Genomic DNA, 13,335 nt, shown 5'->3' with positions numbered 1-13,335 from the left:
GCTAGACAATGGCGCCGATATCAGAGACACTGACAGATACGGCCAGGCGCCACTACGCCGTGCAGCATATCATAGTCATGAAGCAGTAGTCGCTCTTCTCTTGGAGAGAGGTGCCAATCCTGATCACCGCGATGTGAAGGGGTACAGCTCAGCATTGTTCGCTTCCAGCTTTTGGTGGAAGACCGTTCTGGTGCAAATTTTAGGAGTTGAGGCAAAATCCACTTTGCAAGGCCGATTTAATAACACAGTTTTGCATCACGCCATCAAGAAAGGCCATATCACGATTCTTGAGGAGTGATGAAGCGGGGCTATGATTTGGAACAGGAGAATGACTATGGGAAAAACGCTTTGCATGTTGCAGTAGAAGCTGGGAAATGCTCCATGGTTCGCTTCCTATTGGACCATGTGGATTGTATTGATAGCCGTGGGGAATTTGGTCACTCTGTCCTTCATTATGCAACCAAGCACAACCGCGTTGCCATTCTCAGGCTTTTGCTAGCTCAAGGTGCTGACATCAATTGGACTACCAAAGACGGCGAAACCGTAGTCCATTCGGCTGCGATGTGGAATAAAGCCGAAGCTCTATGTCTGCTCGTGGATCATGGGGCTAAGGTTGAGCTGAGAGATTTCAAAGGGCAGACTGCTCTGCATCTGGCTGCTCGAAATTTGAACCAAGAAATTGCGGCATTTCTGCTCGACAAAGGCGCTAGTATTGAGTCCAGAGACTATCAGGGACGAACGCCTCTGCACTTTTCATCTTTGCGCGGTGTGTTAGATTCTTGCGATGATTTCTTAGATGTGGTTCGGCTTTTGGTAGAACGAGGGGCCAACATCAATGCTCGAACTACAGATGGAGAGACTCTACTAGTGAGGCTGGAAGAAGCTCAGGGTTTTTCCAGATTTAAACAAAGGATCGAAGCAGAACTTCTCGTCCTGGGATTCAGCGATGTCGAAGAAGCAGAGGGTGGTATCAATGAACGAGTGTATGAGGATGCCGAGGTGGAAGGTGATAGCAGTGAAGACCTTCAAGAGATGTACTGGGATGCCAGACAGGCAGAAATTGATATCAATAGTGAACACGAGGCATAGGGGGTAGTTAAGAGTCAATATACAGTGAATGATCAAGGCTAAATCAAATCAGAAAAGTTTGCCAACAACTAGCTATCCAACACTTAGACATCATCAGATCGCATCACTTCATCAACAAGCTAACCGCCCAGGGAACACTAAGCCCACGCAAGTCCCCATAATGCTGTCCAACACCAAGGAAAACAATCGGGATACCCGTAGCATGAACCATACTAACCAGAGTACCAACCATATCACCGACGGTATCACACTTGCTAATAATGAATCCATCAAGATTCCGACCCGTTCCAAAGGCCGAATTGAAGTTCCGGGCTTGCATAACACTATCCGTTCCAACCAATGCCTCACCAACCATGAAGATCTTGTCCGGGTTGGCGAACTTGGCAAACTTCTCCAGCGAGGACATCAGTCGCTGATCATTGTGGCGTCGGCCCGCAGTGTCGATGAGAACGACGTCGAACTTGTTTGCGGCACCGTAGTCGACTGCGTCCTTGGCGACATTCGCGGCGTCCTTGCCGTATCCCTTTTCATAAAGCTCGACTTCGCCGACATTTTCACGGGAACTGAGTTCTTTCAGGTTGCGGGCGTGAACGCGGAGTTGTTCGACCGCGCCGGATCGGAAGGTATCACAGGCGGCGATGAGAACGCGGTAGTTGTTCTGCAGGAGGAAGAAGCAGATCTTGCTTAGGTTGGTGGACTTGCCGACACCATTGACGCCGACGATGGACATCACGTAGGGGCGAGGAGCGTGTTGCTTGGTGGTGGGGGCAGTTACGGCGTTGATCTCACGGAGAAGATCCAGAGATGAGGTAGGCGTGAGGATCTTCCGCAGAGATGCTTCCATGGCGATACGTAAGGCCGCATCGACACTTTGAAAGTTAGCGGTCGTCTTGCCGACCAGCTCAGCCTCAACGCCCTCGCAAAGTCGAACGGCAGCTTCACGAGCAACGTTCTTCTTCAGAAGGTGGTCCTCCATTGCCCTCAGCGGCTTCTGAAGATCAGATTTGGTCAACGTCTTGCCGCCAACAATATTGCGGAAGAAGCCTCCAATGGCATTGAATCCAGAGCCCACGACGCCAGACCCAGCACTATCCTTGCTCTTCTCAGCATCCGCGTTGTCCAGGATATTATGAACTTCCTCGCCCAGCTCCTTTAGCACAAACTGGCCCTTGCCAGTCCTGCGGCCCCAATCTTCCTGCGCGACGGCCTCGACGGCGGGCGCCGCCGCATCCCCATCTTCTGCGGGGGCAGAGTAGTCCAAGATTTCCCCATCATCCTCATCGGCGTATCCGTCAGCGTCCCACTTGCGCATCTTCTTCGCCGGTGTGCTCTTTGCGGGCTTGCGGCTGCGAGAGTGCTCGTCTCCGGACGAGGCATTGGCGCTGGCGTTGGCGGCTTTGCGTGCTCGGCGCGAGGTTCTGGGACCACTCTTTCCCGTGATGATGTGGTTTGGTGTTGTAGATCTAGAAGTATCAGGAGATGCTGGTGGCGTACCCTCGTCAGAGGTCGCCCCGGCTAGCGCAGCTTGATGCTGCGCTGGGAAGTGTTAGCAATTGTCTGGGCTGGGGTGGACCTAGACATACCCTTCAAGAAGCCGGGGAGCGGAGGTGGAGGACCTCCATTGTCCGATGATACCAGCGGGTCTTTCTTGCCCTCGATCTCGGCAGAGTGAACCTCCGCGACACTGCCGGTATTATCTTCAAGCTCGCGCACTTGCTGCTCGAAGTACGGGTCGAAACGGTAGGTTGTAATTCTGGTGCGGTTTCCTTTTAACTGGTCCTTGTAGATATCGATGAAGATGGTGGAAATATTCTCCAGAAGTTTGTCAATCCAGCCAAGGTGGAGGAGTGATTGGTAGACGGCCTAGAGAGGTGAGTTACGATGAGTTGCGATGACTCGATGGCCTGAGGGTGGCCCGGGCTGGAGTAGGATGGAGCATAATGGATGGACTTGCGACGTACCACAAAAATCAAGCTAAACTCCTTATTGCGACGCCATTTGAGAGTATATTTCTCCTTCTTGAAGACAGGCGACACGGTTGCGGCGTTCTGTGGCACGACTTTCTCCTCGATAAAAACGTCGTTGATCAGGCTGTTGATGACATGCGCCCCCACTGGAGCATAGGATTTGGACCACAGCACCACACCGGAGGTAGTGAGAATTTCAAAGGCTTCCAACATGATGAAAATTAAGGGTATATTGTCGTGAGTGGAAGAGAAGGAGACAGCTGAAGTCGAAGTCGAAGGTGGAGGTGGCGGATCGGCGAGAGCTGCCCGGAGGCCGAGCGGATCTTTATCAGCCACGTATAAACACTTCTTCTACAACTCCACACCTCCTGCTTCTGCTTCTGCTTCTCCTCCACCACACTCTCAACCTCATCTTTCACTTCTCTCCTCTCTCCTCTCTCCTCCTACCTCGCGTCTCTCCTCCTGCATCACCTCCTCGGAAAATGTATCGGGGCTCCTTCGCACCGCCCCCCGCCCAGTCGCCGCCTCTTCACCATCCCATCCCGCAGCATGTATCGACCGTGCCAATGATGCGCTCACCACCACCTCCCTCCCAGCAGACCCCGAACGCCCCCGGTGCCAGCTATGGAGGTCCATACCAACCCTCGCCCACACAGGGCCAAGCACAGGGCCAACAAGGCCAAACCTACGACCCCGGATTCGGCGGATTCATCAACGATCCCACAGCACAGATGGGATTCCAGGTTGGCAAGAGCGCGATGATGGCCGGACAGGAATACATGGAGCAGAATGTACACTTATTCCTCCTCCCTACTTCCCTCGCTCACCTCTCTTACAAGTCTAACAATTGCTCCAGTTCAATCGCTACGTCTCCATAGTCGCTCTGAAGCACTACTTCAACGTTTCAAACTCCTACGTCCTGTCCAAACTAGCTCTAGTCCTCTTCCCCTGGCGCCACAAGCCCTGGTCCCGCCAACAAGCCCGCATGCCCGCAACCGCAGGACCAAATGGCCAAATCACCCAGCAGCAATACAGCTCCATGTTCCTGCCTCCGCGGGATGACCTCAATTCTCCCGATATGTACATCCCCGTCATGGCGCTGGTCACATACATCCTGCTTTCGGTGCTACTCGCCGGATTCCGCGGCGATTTCCACCCCGAATTGCTAGGCTCGATCACTACGACCGCCATCGCGGTGATCCTCTTCGAGATCCTCTGTCTCAAGATGGCTATGTACATCCTTGCTATCAATAATGACTCGCAGCTGCTGGATCTGGTTGCTTACTCTGGGTACAAGTTCGTTGGTATCATTGTTACACTGGTTGCGTCTGAGATTCTGACGCCGGGTCGGGGGACGGGTGGTTGGGTTGGTTGGTCGGTATTTATCTACACTTTTGCCGCCAATGCTTTCTTTTTGGTATGTTTCTCTTCTCCCTGTCCGCAGCTTCGCTTTATTGTCACTTTTACTTTACTAACTTTCCATTTATAGCTACGCTCGCTGAAATATGTCTTGCTGCCTGATTCAGCCGACTCATCTATGCGCGCGGGTTCCATGCAGACGGTTGCTCGGGGACAGCGCAACCGCCGTACGCAGTTCCTGTTTGTTTACTCGTACGTGATTCAGTTTGTCTTCATGTGGGTGCTCAGTCGGGAGGGACCTTCTGCATTGGGAGCTGGCGATTCATGATGCGGCAATCGGTGCATTGCGTTGCGGTGTGGGGTATGGTAGCTGAGCCACTGGAAACGAAAACGAAAACGAAAACAGCGGTATAGAGTGGGAGGAGATGCGAGGGAGATTCGCAGGGACTGGATGCTACGGTAGCCCAGCCTTCACGATATAGCACGACTTTTGTAATCAATCAAATACTAAGTGAATTTTACTCTACAACGAGGTAGTAATTGAACTTGAAGATATTGTATTATTATGATTATTAACTAAACTAGGAATCGACATGACTGGAGACAATCCTATGTGATGGTTAGAGCAGTTCAACCAAACATGTGTGAAGTAGGCAAGTCAATGCAAATGCAAAAATGCAAATGGAAAGTGTGATGGTCCTCAGAGATCTTGGTAGTTAAGGTAATATCACGTGCCGAAGCATCAATTACTATCTAGGCGTGATAAATGTTTTAATCATCGGGCCGGGGGGTGTGGTGGTGGTGGTGATGGTGTAATAATGACAAAGAATGGAAGATCAATCACATACCTGAGTCAATGGATCTATGATCAACGGCTGTTGGTGGTGGTGGTGATGAGTATCTAGTAAGTAAACTGATTCAGTTAGCATGGTCCAACTGAGGATGGCAAAGCAATGAGTAGGTAAATTTGAACAGTATCAGAATATGTAAGAAAATTGAATATCATACGACAGCGCTGTATCGAAACCCCGGCGAGGGTTTCACAGACACTGGGTCAATCGCAAATTACGGCATCATGTGAGGTAGAGCAGGGTAGAACAGTGGAAACAAAGAGTAGAACGTACCGAGAGAGTGAGTGCTGTATGCTCGCTAGTTAGTAGCAGTGGCATTGGCAGGCTGAGTGCTGATTTGAGTTCTGAGCAACATTAAGCTCGACAGAGTTTGACAGGGTCAACAGTGTTGGACAGAGAAAAAAGGTAAAGAAGCAAAGCAGGCGCAGCCTTTTAAGGAAGAAAAAATGGCAGCTACGCCGGACTAATGATGATCCCGAAAAACACCGGATCCTCCGAGGTCACGGGACAAGATGACTCAGCCAACCCTAGCGGCCGCCCGGAGTGGAGGGCTAAGCGAGAAGTGCGGAATTTGTGTGGGCACATCCGAATTTCGCTGAGCGAACTTGGACTCATTCGACTTCTCGACAAACAACCCTCCGACTCATCCACCAAACCGGTTGTCGACCGTGAGTACACCATTACTATCGCCCTTGCGTCTACAACTCTCGCTGAACTTGCATTCTTACAGAATTCCGCCATGGCCGATATCGAGATTACGCTCGCTTCCTGGAAGCTGGTCGAGGTTGGCCGCCTCGTCCTGATCCGCCGCGGCCCCTTCGCTGGCAAGCTTGCTGCCATCGTTGAGATTGTCGACCACCGCCGTGTACGTACACACTGAATTGGGCTGTACTGTTCTGAAAATGCAACTGCGACTGCGACTGCTCTGGGTCCGGGAATCGCGAGAAGTCGATGGGAGGATTTCGATAAGAGATGGTCTTGTGCGCAACACAGATCGACAAGATAAGGATTCGACTCGCAGGAACTGGACTGGACTTAGGGATCAGAGCAAAGCAAAGCAGAACAGCACAGCACAGCCCAAGACAACAATCGCTTCCACCTCCGAACAAGTACTAATCCTCTCTGCAGGTCCTGGTCGACGGTCCCTCCGGTGAGGCCCAGAAGATCGTGCCCCGTCACGTCCTTCCCCTCGCCCACGCCACTCTCACTCCCTTCACCATCCCCCAACTTCCCCGCGCTGCCGGTACTGGCCCCGTCAAGAAGCTGTGGGCCAAGAACGAGATCGATGGCAAGTGGGCCAAGAGCTCCTTCGCCCAGAAGACCGACAAGGTTGAGCGCCGCAAGAACCTGACCGACTTTGAGCGCTTCAAGGTTCTGCGTCTGCGCAAGCAGGTGAGACACCACCCTCCATCCACCCTCCAGCAACTACACCAGCAACCCTCTGGTTCCCCTCCCAGTCGACTGTCATACTAACGCAAGTTTTAGTCCCGCTACGAGGTCCAGAAGTCCCACGCCAAGGTCCGGGCTGCCCAATAGATGATTACGAGGGTTCGGTGCATAGGATGACGGAGGTGTCCTGGGACGGGTTTCCATAGCTGGCATTTTCCAGCAAAATCGCTGTATGCATATTCTACAGCAAAAATGATTCAAAGTCCTTGATACCTCTCAACTAGCATACTAGTATGGACTAACTGGAAAGTATGACTTGAAAGTATGACTGTTGCATAGACTTGCCAATGACAAAAAGAGTGCTATAATATTTATATCGTGGTAGTAGTACTCCAGGGCTAGTAGTAAATGATAAGTAAATGGCAGTAAATACCACAAAAAGTAGCAAAATAGTGTATTAAATGATTTAGATTTACGAATTAAATAATTGATTAACAATTGTTCAATACTAAGTACCTGGTAACCCCATGTCTATCTAGTACACTACAGTATGCAGTGTCCTGCTGTGTGGGATCTGGGGGCAACCGCCTCGCTAACGATTTTCGGTCGGGCCACACAGCTAACGTGCACCTTTTGAACCTCACCACCAAAATCCACCCGTTACCACCACAGCTTGAATCCGGCATCTCAGGTGCGTTGAATTCCCCCGATCTATCGCTGAATTGCCCTTCCGACCTCCAAATTCGTCATTTTCCGATTGTGCGGTGCGTGGGGGGGACCTCTGCGAGGGGTCTGGTCGACTTGCCCGCACCTCCCACCATCATCATCATCACCACCACACCCACATTCCACCACAGCTCTATCGCTGTTCACTGCCGCACTGCTATATCGCTTCGTCACTAACTCTAGCATCTGCGACAGATTCTTCACACATTCACAATGGCCGACCCCCGCGTTCAAGAGCTCCCCGATGAGGACGTCCCCAACACCGTCGAGGAGGGCAGTGACTCCGAGTCCGAGGCTGGCGAGGAGGCAAACATCCCCGCCGGCGCCTCCGTCGCCATCCACTCCCGTGGTGAGAAGAAGGCCCGCAAGGCCATTGCTAAGCTCGGCCTGAAGCACGTTCCCGGCATCACCCGTGTCACCCTCCGCCGCCCTAAGAACGTATGTACCATACCGCACCGCAGAGGAGCTGAGCTGCAGTGCAGTGATAGGGCTCCAATGCGCCAAACTACACGGCAGCAAGCTAACCTTTCTCCAGGTCCTCTTCGTCGTCAGCAACCCCGACGTCTACAAGTCCCCCTCCAGCAACACCTGGATGTACGTACCCACCACCGCACCCATTGGCACCTTATACGCAAACCCACTAACCACACCAACAGCATCTTCGGTGAGGCTAAGATCGAGGACCTGAACGCCCAGGCCCAGGCTTCCGCTGCCCAGCAGCTCGCTGCCGCCGAGGCTGCCGGTGAGCACGCCGGTCACGACCACGACCACGATCACGACCACGGCAAGGGCAAGGAGCCCATCACCGACCTCGGTGAGAAGCTGGAGACTAAGGAAGATGAGGAGGATGATGGAGAGGAGGTCGACGAGTCCGGTCTCGAGGCCAAGGACATTGATCTCGTCATGGCCCAGGCTAGTGTTTCCCGCAAGAAGGCTGTCAAGGCTCTGCGGGAGAACGATAACGATATCGTGAACTCGATCATGGCTCTCAGCATATAATCGGATGCACGGCTGAATACTCAATGGCCTGTTTGAAATTAAATGCTAGGTAGCTAGGTTCTCTTGAGAGGCTTGGGTGTAGCCGAGATGGCGAGCTCATAGTGTACACAATACTCCAAAAGAATTGATCATCTAATGATTCCGCGTAGCAGTAGTGTGTAGCAGCGTAGCAGTGTGGCAAAATTGTCATTAATTATTATAATTAATGTAAATACTGGAATGCTGCAGTTCATCAACCTATATTGATACTGTTTGATGTTCCCAGCTCAGCCGATGCTCGGATGCCGGATAGTCACGTGCTCGCATCCAAACCTTTCCGATTCAAACTCACCCGGCAACTCCCTGCACTTTGAACCCTCCCCTCTCTCCTCCACCTCCTCCTCCAACTACCACCGTCACAATGGCCGCTGTACGTGCTCCCGCTGCTCTCCATACGCCCACCAAAAAATCCCACCCAGGACCCCCCAGAAAACCCCCCTCATCCCACGCCTCACTAACACCCCCTACCTACCTATAGCGCAGCGCCGCTCTCAAGATCGACTGGGCAAAGGTGTCCACCTCCCTAGGCCTCCGCGGCCAGACCGCCGCCTCGCTTCAATCCTTCAAGAAGCGCAACGACGACGCCCGCCGCAAGGTCCAGGTCCTCTCCGAGCAGCCGCAAGCGGTCGACTTCTCCCACTACCGCAAGGTGCTGAAGAACCAGGCGATCGTCGACGAGATCGAGAACCACTTCAAGAACTTCAAGCCCGCCTCCTACGATGTCTCCCGCCAGCTCAAGGCTATCGATGCTTTCGAGTCCCAGGCTGTTCAGAACGCTGAGCAGACTAAGGGCAAGATCGACTCCGAGCTGATTAACCTCCAGAAGACCCTCGACAACATCGAGACTGCTCGTCCTTTCGAGGACCTCACTGTCGTGCGTATCCCTTTGGTTTCAGCTGGTGCTAGTGCTGGTGCTTTTGCAGCCTTGCATTTGCCGGCAAAGCATTATCATCACCATTCTCCCCGTGCAGTGCTAATTATGTGCCTTTTGCTTTTAGGACGAGGTTGCCGCCGCCCAGCCCGAGATCGACGAGAAGACTTCCTCCCTTGTCTCCAAGGGCAAGTGGATGCCCCCCCGGCTACAAGGTATGTGGTATCCGGAGATCGTGTTGGAAGCATGGTCTGGGCTATGGCCATTGCTATGCTTTACGTGAAACAATGCTGACTTACGTGTGCAGGAGCGCTTCGGCGATCTGTCCGCTGTTTAAGCGATGGACTTTTAGTCTGCATTTGCCTTTTCTCCCCCGTTTTATCTCACGCATGTGGCTTTCAGGCCAGGGTACGGTTAGGCACCGCTCTTCCACGTGGTTGGGTGGTTGGGATGTGTATAGAAACAATTCATTCCGATGGTTTCTCGTTTGTTAGTTTGGTGTTATTGAGTAACGTAGATTATTGCGTAGTCGGAGTTGGATCCGGACATAGCATGGACAGTGATATATATCGAGTACACCGCTAGGGTACTACTTTAGAAGTACTAGATTCGGTCCAGTCAGATATACTAAGGGTATCTCTTCTACTGTTATGTTTATCGGTTACCATTTGATTACTATTCCCTGTATGGAATACACCTGGGCATTTTAAGTACTAATAGTATACATCGTAGAGTCGACCTGTCAAGTGCTGATGTTATGCAGGCTAATGCATCAGCTTAGTGCTGGGCAGCAAGTGTATTATACCTCCACGAGCGTATCAAGTAGATCCGTGTATCTCCGTGCCTACCTAGGTAGGTATATATAACCGAAGGAGCTCTCCAGATCCACCATTACTACTAGTAGTACCTACCTAGTACCCAGGTAATACTACCAGGGCTCTTCTATCACTCAATGCACCCCCGCCAAGACATGTCACTGTCAGGCCCGTTGGCCCCCAGTTACCCACTTCCCCTCTTCAAGTCGATTCCCTCTGATTGGAACTTGAACTTGAACTGGTTTCCTTGAAAAATTTGATGTCATGCCAGTGCCCAATCACCCAAAACTTCCATTGCAATGAGCAATCAACAACTTCGACCTCTTCACCTTCACCACCCATCTGGAACCCGTTGAGCCGCAATTGCGGGGACATCACCAGTCCAACGGTCCATCAATCTTCAAATGAATGAATGATTGGCCCGTCACAAATGCAAATGCAAATATAAATCCAAATGGCGTCCTCACCCTCACCCTCCTCCTCCCGGCTGGAATCCCTCCCAGTCGAAGTCCTCCAATTAATCTTCCTCCACAGCCTGGAAATAAACCTCCCACGCGCCTCACCAATCCTCTCCCACGCCCTATCCAACCAACTCCTCTACACCTGGCTGATCCGACTCGCATTCAGCAGCACAAACCCAGGCTCCTCCCGTGCCAACTTTTTCACCCCAGATTTCCTGCCCCCGCCACTTGACTTCTGGTCCTTGGGCACGGAAGAGCGAGCGGGTCTCCAAACAGCATTGTTATCATGCAAATGGTGCACATTACCTCTATTCCGCAAATGTCAACGCGAATACGTACACCACGCTATCGCGCGCCAATCGAAAATGCTCCGATTCGCTCCGGCGGACCGCGAAATTCTGGATAATCTGGACTCGCTCTTTGATGCGAGTGTTGGTGATAACTTCAGTTCTTGCGATAAAGCTCTCGATGGGAGGAAAGGGAAAGGAGACATCGTCATTCCGGCACTACAATCATCACCATCCGAATTACTAGTATCATCACTGTCTTCTTCTTCGACTTCTTCAACCACCGGCACTGGCACTGGCACTGGCACTGGCACTGGCACTACTAGTACCACCCTAAACAAAACCCAACCTCAAAACCAAAACCTAAAACTAGCAATATGGCTAAACTTCGGCGCCATCCAAATCCGCTCAAAATCAGAAATCTACATCCCAACCAACCAAAACATCTACCGCCTCCCATCACCCTCCCACACCCTTCACCCAGCGCCCATACCCTCCAAACTCCTCCGCAGTCCCTGGTCGCCTGCCCAATTCGAATTCCTCCAACTCCTAGCCCCGGACTTCTATCTCGATGAAGATGAACACGCGGCCGAGCGTAGTAGTGCTATTACGACTCGGCTTATTCGGCAGAGGCGTATTGAGCCGTTTCGGGTTTTGATAGGGATGTATTTTCGGGCGAGGAATTGTCGGGTTCATGTGAGGTGGCCTTTGAGGGAGGTACATTTTGGATTTATTGTGAGGCTTTCGCGGGTGGGAAATGGTGGTGCTGGTGTTGGGGAGGGGGATCCGTTTGCGAGGGTTGTGCTTGATGAGCGGTGGGATGATATTCCTGCTGAGGTTAAGGAGGATTTGTTGAGGGTTGTTGGGTGAATGAACTTGAAGCTGAACCTTTGGGAGGGAGTGGTGGTAGTGGTGGTGGGAATGTACGGAGTATATTGTACAGCTACGACCTGCATAGCGCATAGCATAGCATAGCATCGCATTTAGTTTACTTTAGCCAGAAAGCAAGATCAATTGAAGATAATTTTTTTTTTCATTTCCTTGGTGATCTTTATCAAGTTCACCGAGTACAGTACAGTAGATTAAAGTACAGTACCAAGCCCAACCTAACTAAACGCCTGGGTATGGAACACAACACAAAGCAAAACCGCGATAACAAACAAGAGAAGAACGCGCATCAATCGTGAATCGTAGCCATCACAGCAACAGCAGTGCCATCATAGCCTTGCCTTGAACGGATGACTAGTAACGAGAGCCTGAGCTCTTCAGTTTATCCCTTTGGCCGGTGTCAGACCCTGCTCCGTTTGCGACGCGAGCAGGAGCCGCAGGTAAGGCAGGAGATGATCACGTCGAAGACAGTGACGATGCCGCTGATGATGGCGTGGAGGATGGAGCCGATGGCGTTGACGACGGCCATTAGGCATGAGCCGATGGCTCGGAAGACGCTTTGGATCTGGGAGGGAAAATGTTAGTTGGATGCGATGGAGATGGAGGGGAGTTAAGGTGAGGATAGACATACACAAGAGACGACGGCACCCATTTTGGGAGGTTGGTGGTGGTTGAGAGTAGAGTGGTGTAGGTTATTTGATCAACCCTGAGAGGGGAAAAGAGGTTTGGGTGAAGGAGGGATAGTTTCAGTGCTCGAGGAAGCGGAGGAGTGTATTGATGTATCGCTGAATGGACGCATATTGGGAAGTCGGCAGTAGCTGGCTGGATGGATGGGCTTTATATGAAATGTTCGGTAGAATGAGGTAGCCACAGAGCAGGTATACCCCGTTCGTTCCTGTCCTGTTTGGAGCTGCGTATACGTAGAGGGATTCTGAAAGAGGAAAATGATAGACAGTTGCCACAATCCTCCGTACTGTTTGACTGACGTCGTTGGGAAAGGAATTGGGAGACAGAAGTCTGGTATGGTAGGGTGAAAAGGTAAAAGAGAGCTGTGTGAGTGAACCCGTGAACTGGATTGGAGTGAACTGCCTTGATTCTAGCTTCTGACGTTGACCCTGGCTGATCTGCGCCAAGTGGGCTCGAGTTATTCCGTCATACGGGGACGCCTTCCCTGATTTTGATTGATCAGGATGCAGGTGGTGGTGGTTCGACGGGCTGGTTGGCTGTGGTTTCAGTACTTCTGTCCGTTTAATTTTAATTTTATTATCTTTCTCTTAAAATATCCCGTTGACATGTAAATTCCAATATCAAATGCACTGTTCAATGTCTTGACGTCATGATGGCTTCCCAGAAAGGAAACTTGAGTGGAGTAAGTACCCTTTCACGTGACTCTATCAACCCTCAATGTGGCTGTGCATGTGGCCCGTTGTGGCTCGGGTGTGGCGGTCGGTTGCATTCCCGCCAATCAGCTGCCATCTGCCACCGGGAACTATCTTGTTCTTCTTCGTTCTCGTCGCATCAACCGTTCAGCCCTGTTACGGGCCGATGACTTTTACTGTGGAGAGCCGTTCTTTCGGATTTGGGTCCACTAGGC

General features: G+C 51.6%; 8 protein-coding genes across 8 annotated transcripts; 6 read left to right on the top strand and 2 right to left on the bottom strand.

The window, feature by feature from the left end:
* Positions 1 to 297: 297 nt before the first annotated feature.
* On the top strand, positions 298 to 1,089 carry N7481_007508 (ankyrin repeat domain-containing protein; the record flags this gene model as incomplete). Its single annotated transcript, XM_057266727.1, has 1 exon — positions 298 to 1,089. The coding sequence occupies one exon, from the start codon at positions 298 to 300 to the stop codon at positions 1,087 to 1,089; it is 792 nt and encodes a 263-aa protein (XP_057120928.1).
* Positions 1,090 to 1,192: 103 nt separating this feature from the next.
* On the bottom strand, positions 1,193 to 3,269 carry N7481_007507 (signal recognition particle receptor subunit alpha; the record flags this gene model as incomplete). The annotated part of the gene is made up of 3 exons (XM_057266726.1): positions 1,193 to 2,625; positions 2,673 to 2,952; positions 3,051 to 3,269. 3 exons carry the CDS (start codon positions 3,267 to 3,269, stop codon positions 1,193 to 1,195), a joined length of 1,932 nt encoding a protein of 643 aa, XP_057120927.1.
* A 269-nt stretch (positions 3,270 to 3,538) lies between these two features.
* On the top strand, positions 3,539 to 4,743 carry N7481_007506 (protein transporter YIF1; the record flags this gene model as incomplete). The annotated part of the gene is made up of 3 exons (XM_057266725.1): positions 3,539 to 3,847; positions 3,913 to 4,473; positions 4,546 to 4,743. The coding sequence occupies 3 exons, from the start codon at positions 3,539 to 3,541 to the stop codon at positions 4,741 to 4,743; spliced, it is 1,068 nt and encodes a 355-aa protein (XP_057120926.1).
* A 992-nt stretch (positions 4,744 to 5,735) lies between these two features.
* On the top strand, positions 5,736 to 6,802 carry N7481_007505 (60S ribosomal eL14 domain-containing protein; the record flags this gene model as incomplete). The annotated part of the gene is made up of 3 exons (XM_057266724.1): positions 5,736 to 6,131; positions 6,395 to 6,658; positions 6,752 to 6,802. The coding sequence occupies 3 exons, from the start codon at positions 5,736 to 5,738 to the stop codon at positions 6,800 to 6,802; spliced, it is 711 nt and encodes a 236-aa protein (XP_057120925.1).
* Positions 6,803 to 7,594: 792 nt separating this feature from the next.
* N7481_007504 (nascent polypeptide-associated complex subunit alpha) lies at positions 7,595 to 8,380 on the top strand (the record flags this gene model as incomplete). Its single annotated transcript, XM_057266723.1, has 3 exons — positions 7,595 to 7,819; positions 7,917 to 7,975; positions 8,038 to 8,380. 3 exons carry the CDS (start codon positions 7,595 to 7,597, stop codon positions 8,378 to 8,380), a joined length of 627 nt encoding a protein of 208 aa, XP_057120924.1.
* A 400-nt stretch (positions 8,381 to 8,780) lies between these two features.
* N7481_007503 (F1F0 ATP synthase subunit d) lies at positions 8,781 to 9,573 on the top strand (the record flags this gene model as incomplete). The annotated part of the gene is made up of 3 exons (XM_057266722.1): positions 8,781 to 8,789; positions 8,898 to 9,293; positions 9,418 to 9,573. 3 exons carry the CDS (start codon positions 8,781 to 8,783, stop codon positions 9,571 to 9,573), a joined length of 561 nt encoding a protein of 186 aa, XP_057120923.1.
* A 986-nt stretch (positions 9,574 to 10,559) lies between these two features.
* Positions 10,560 to 11,723, top strand: N7481_007502 (uncharacterized protein; the record flags this gene model as incomplete). Its single annotated transcript, XM_057266721.1, has 1 exon — positions 10,560 to 11,723. One exon carries the CDS (start codon positions 10,560 to 10,562, stop codon positions 11,721 to 11,723), a length of 1,164 nt encoding a protein of 387 aa, XP_057120922.1.
* A 418-nt stretch (positions 11,724 to 12,141) lies between these two features.
* N7481_007501 (uncharacterized protein) lies at positions 12,142 to 12,393 on the bottom strand (the record flags this gene model as incomplete). The annotated part of the gene is made up of 2 exons (XM_057266720.1): positions 12,142 to 12,306; positions 12,373 to 12,393. 2 exons carry the CDS (start codon positions 12,391 to 12,393, stop codon positions 12,142 to 12,144), a joined length of 186 nt encoding a protein of 61 aa, XP_057120921.1.
* Positions 12,394 to 13,335: the final 942 nt, after the last annotated feature.

The sequence above is a fragment of the Penicillium waksmanii genome (genome assembly GCF_028829765.1).
Source record: "Penicillium waksmanii strain IBT 27052 chromosome Unknown utg000007l:1.0-4314555.0:1.0-4317578.0, whole genome shotgun sequence".
Taxonomy (NCBI): Eukaryota; Fungi; Ascomycota; class Eurotiomycetes; order Eurotiales; family Aspergillaceae; genus Penicillium; species Penicillium waksmanii.
The sequence above is the reverse complement of the archived record's forward strand: the minus strand, read 5'-3'. Positions and strand labels throughout refer to the sequence as shown.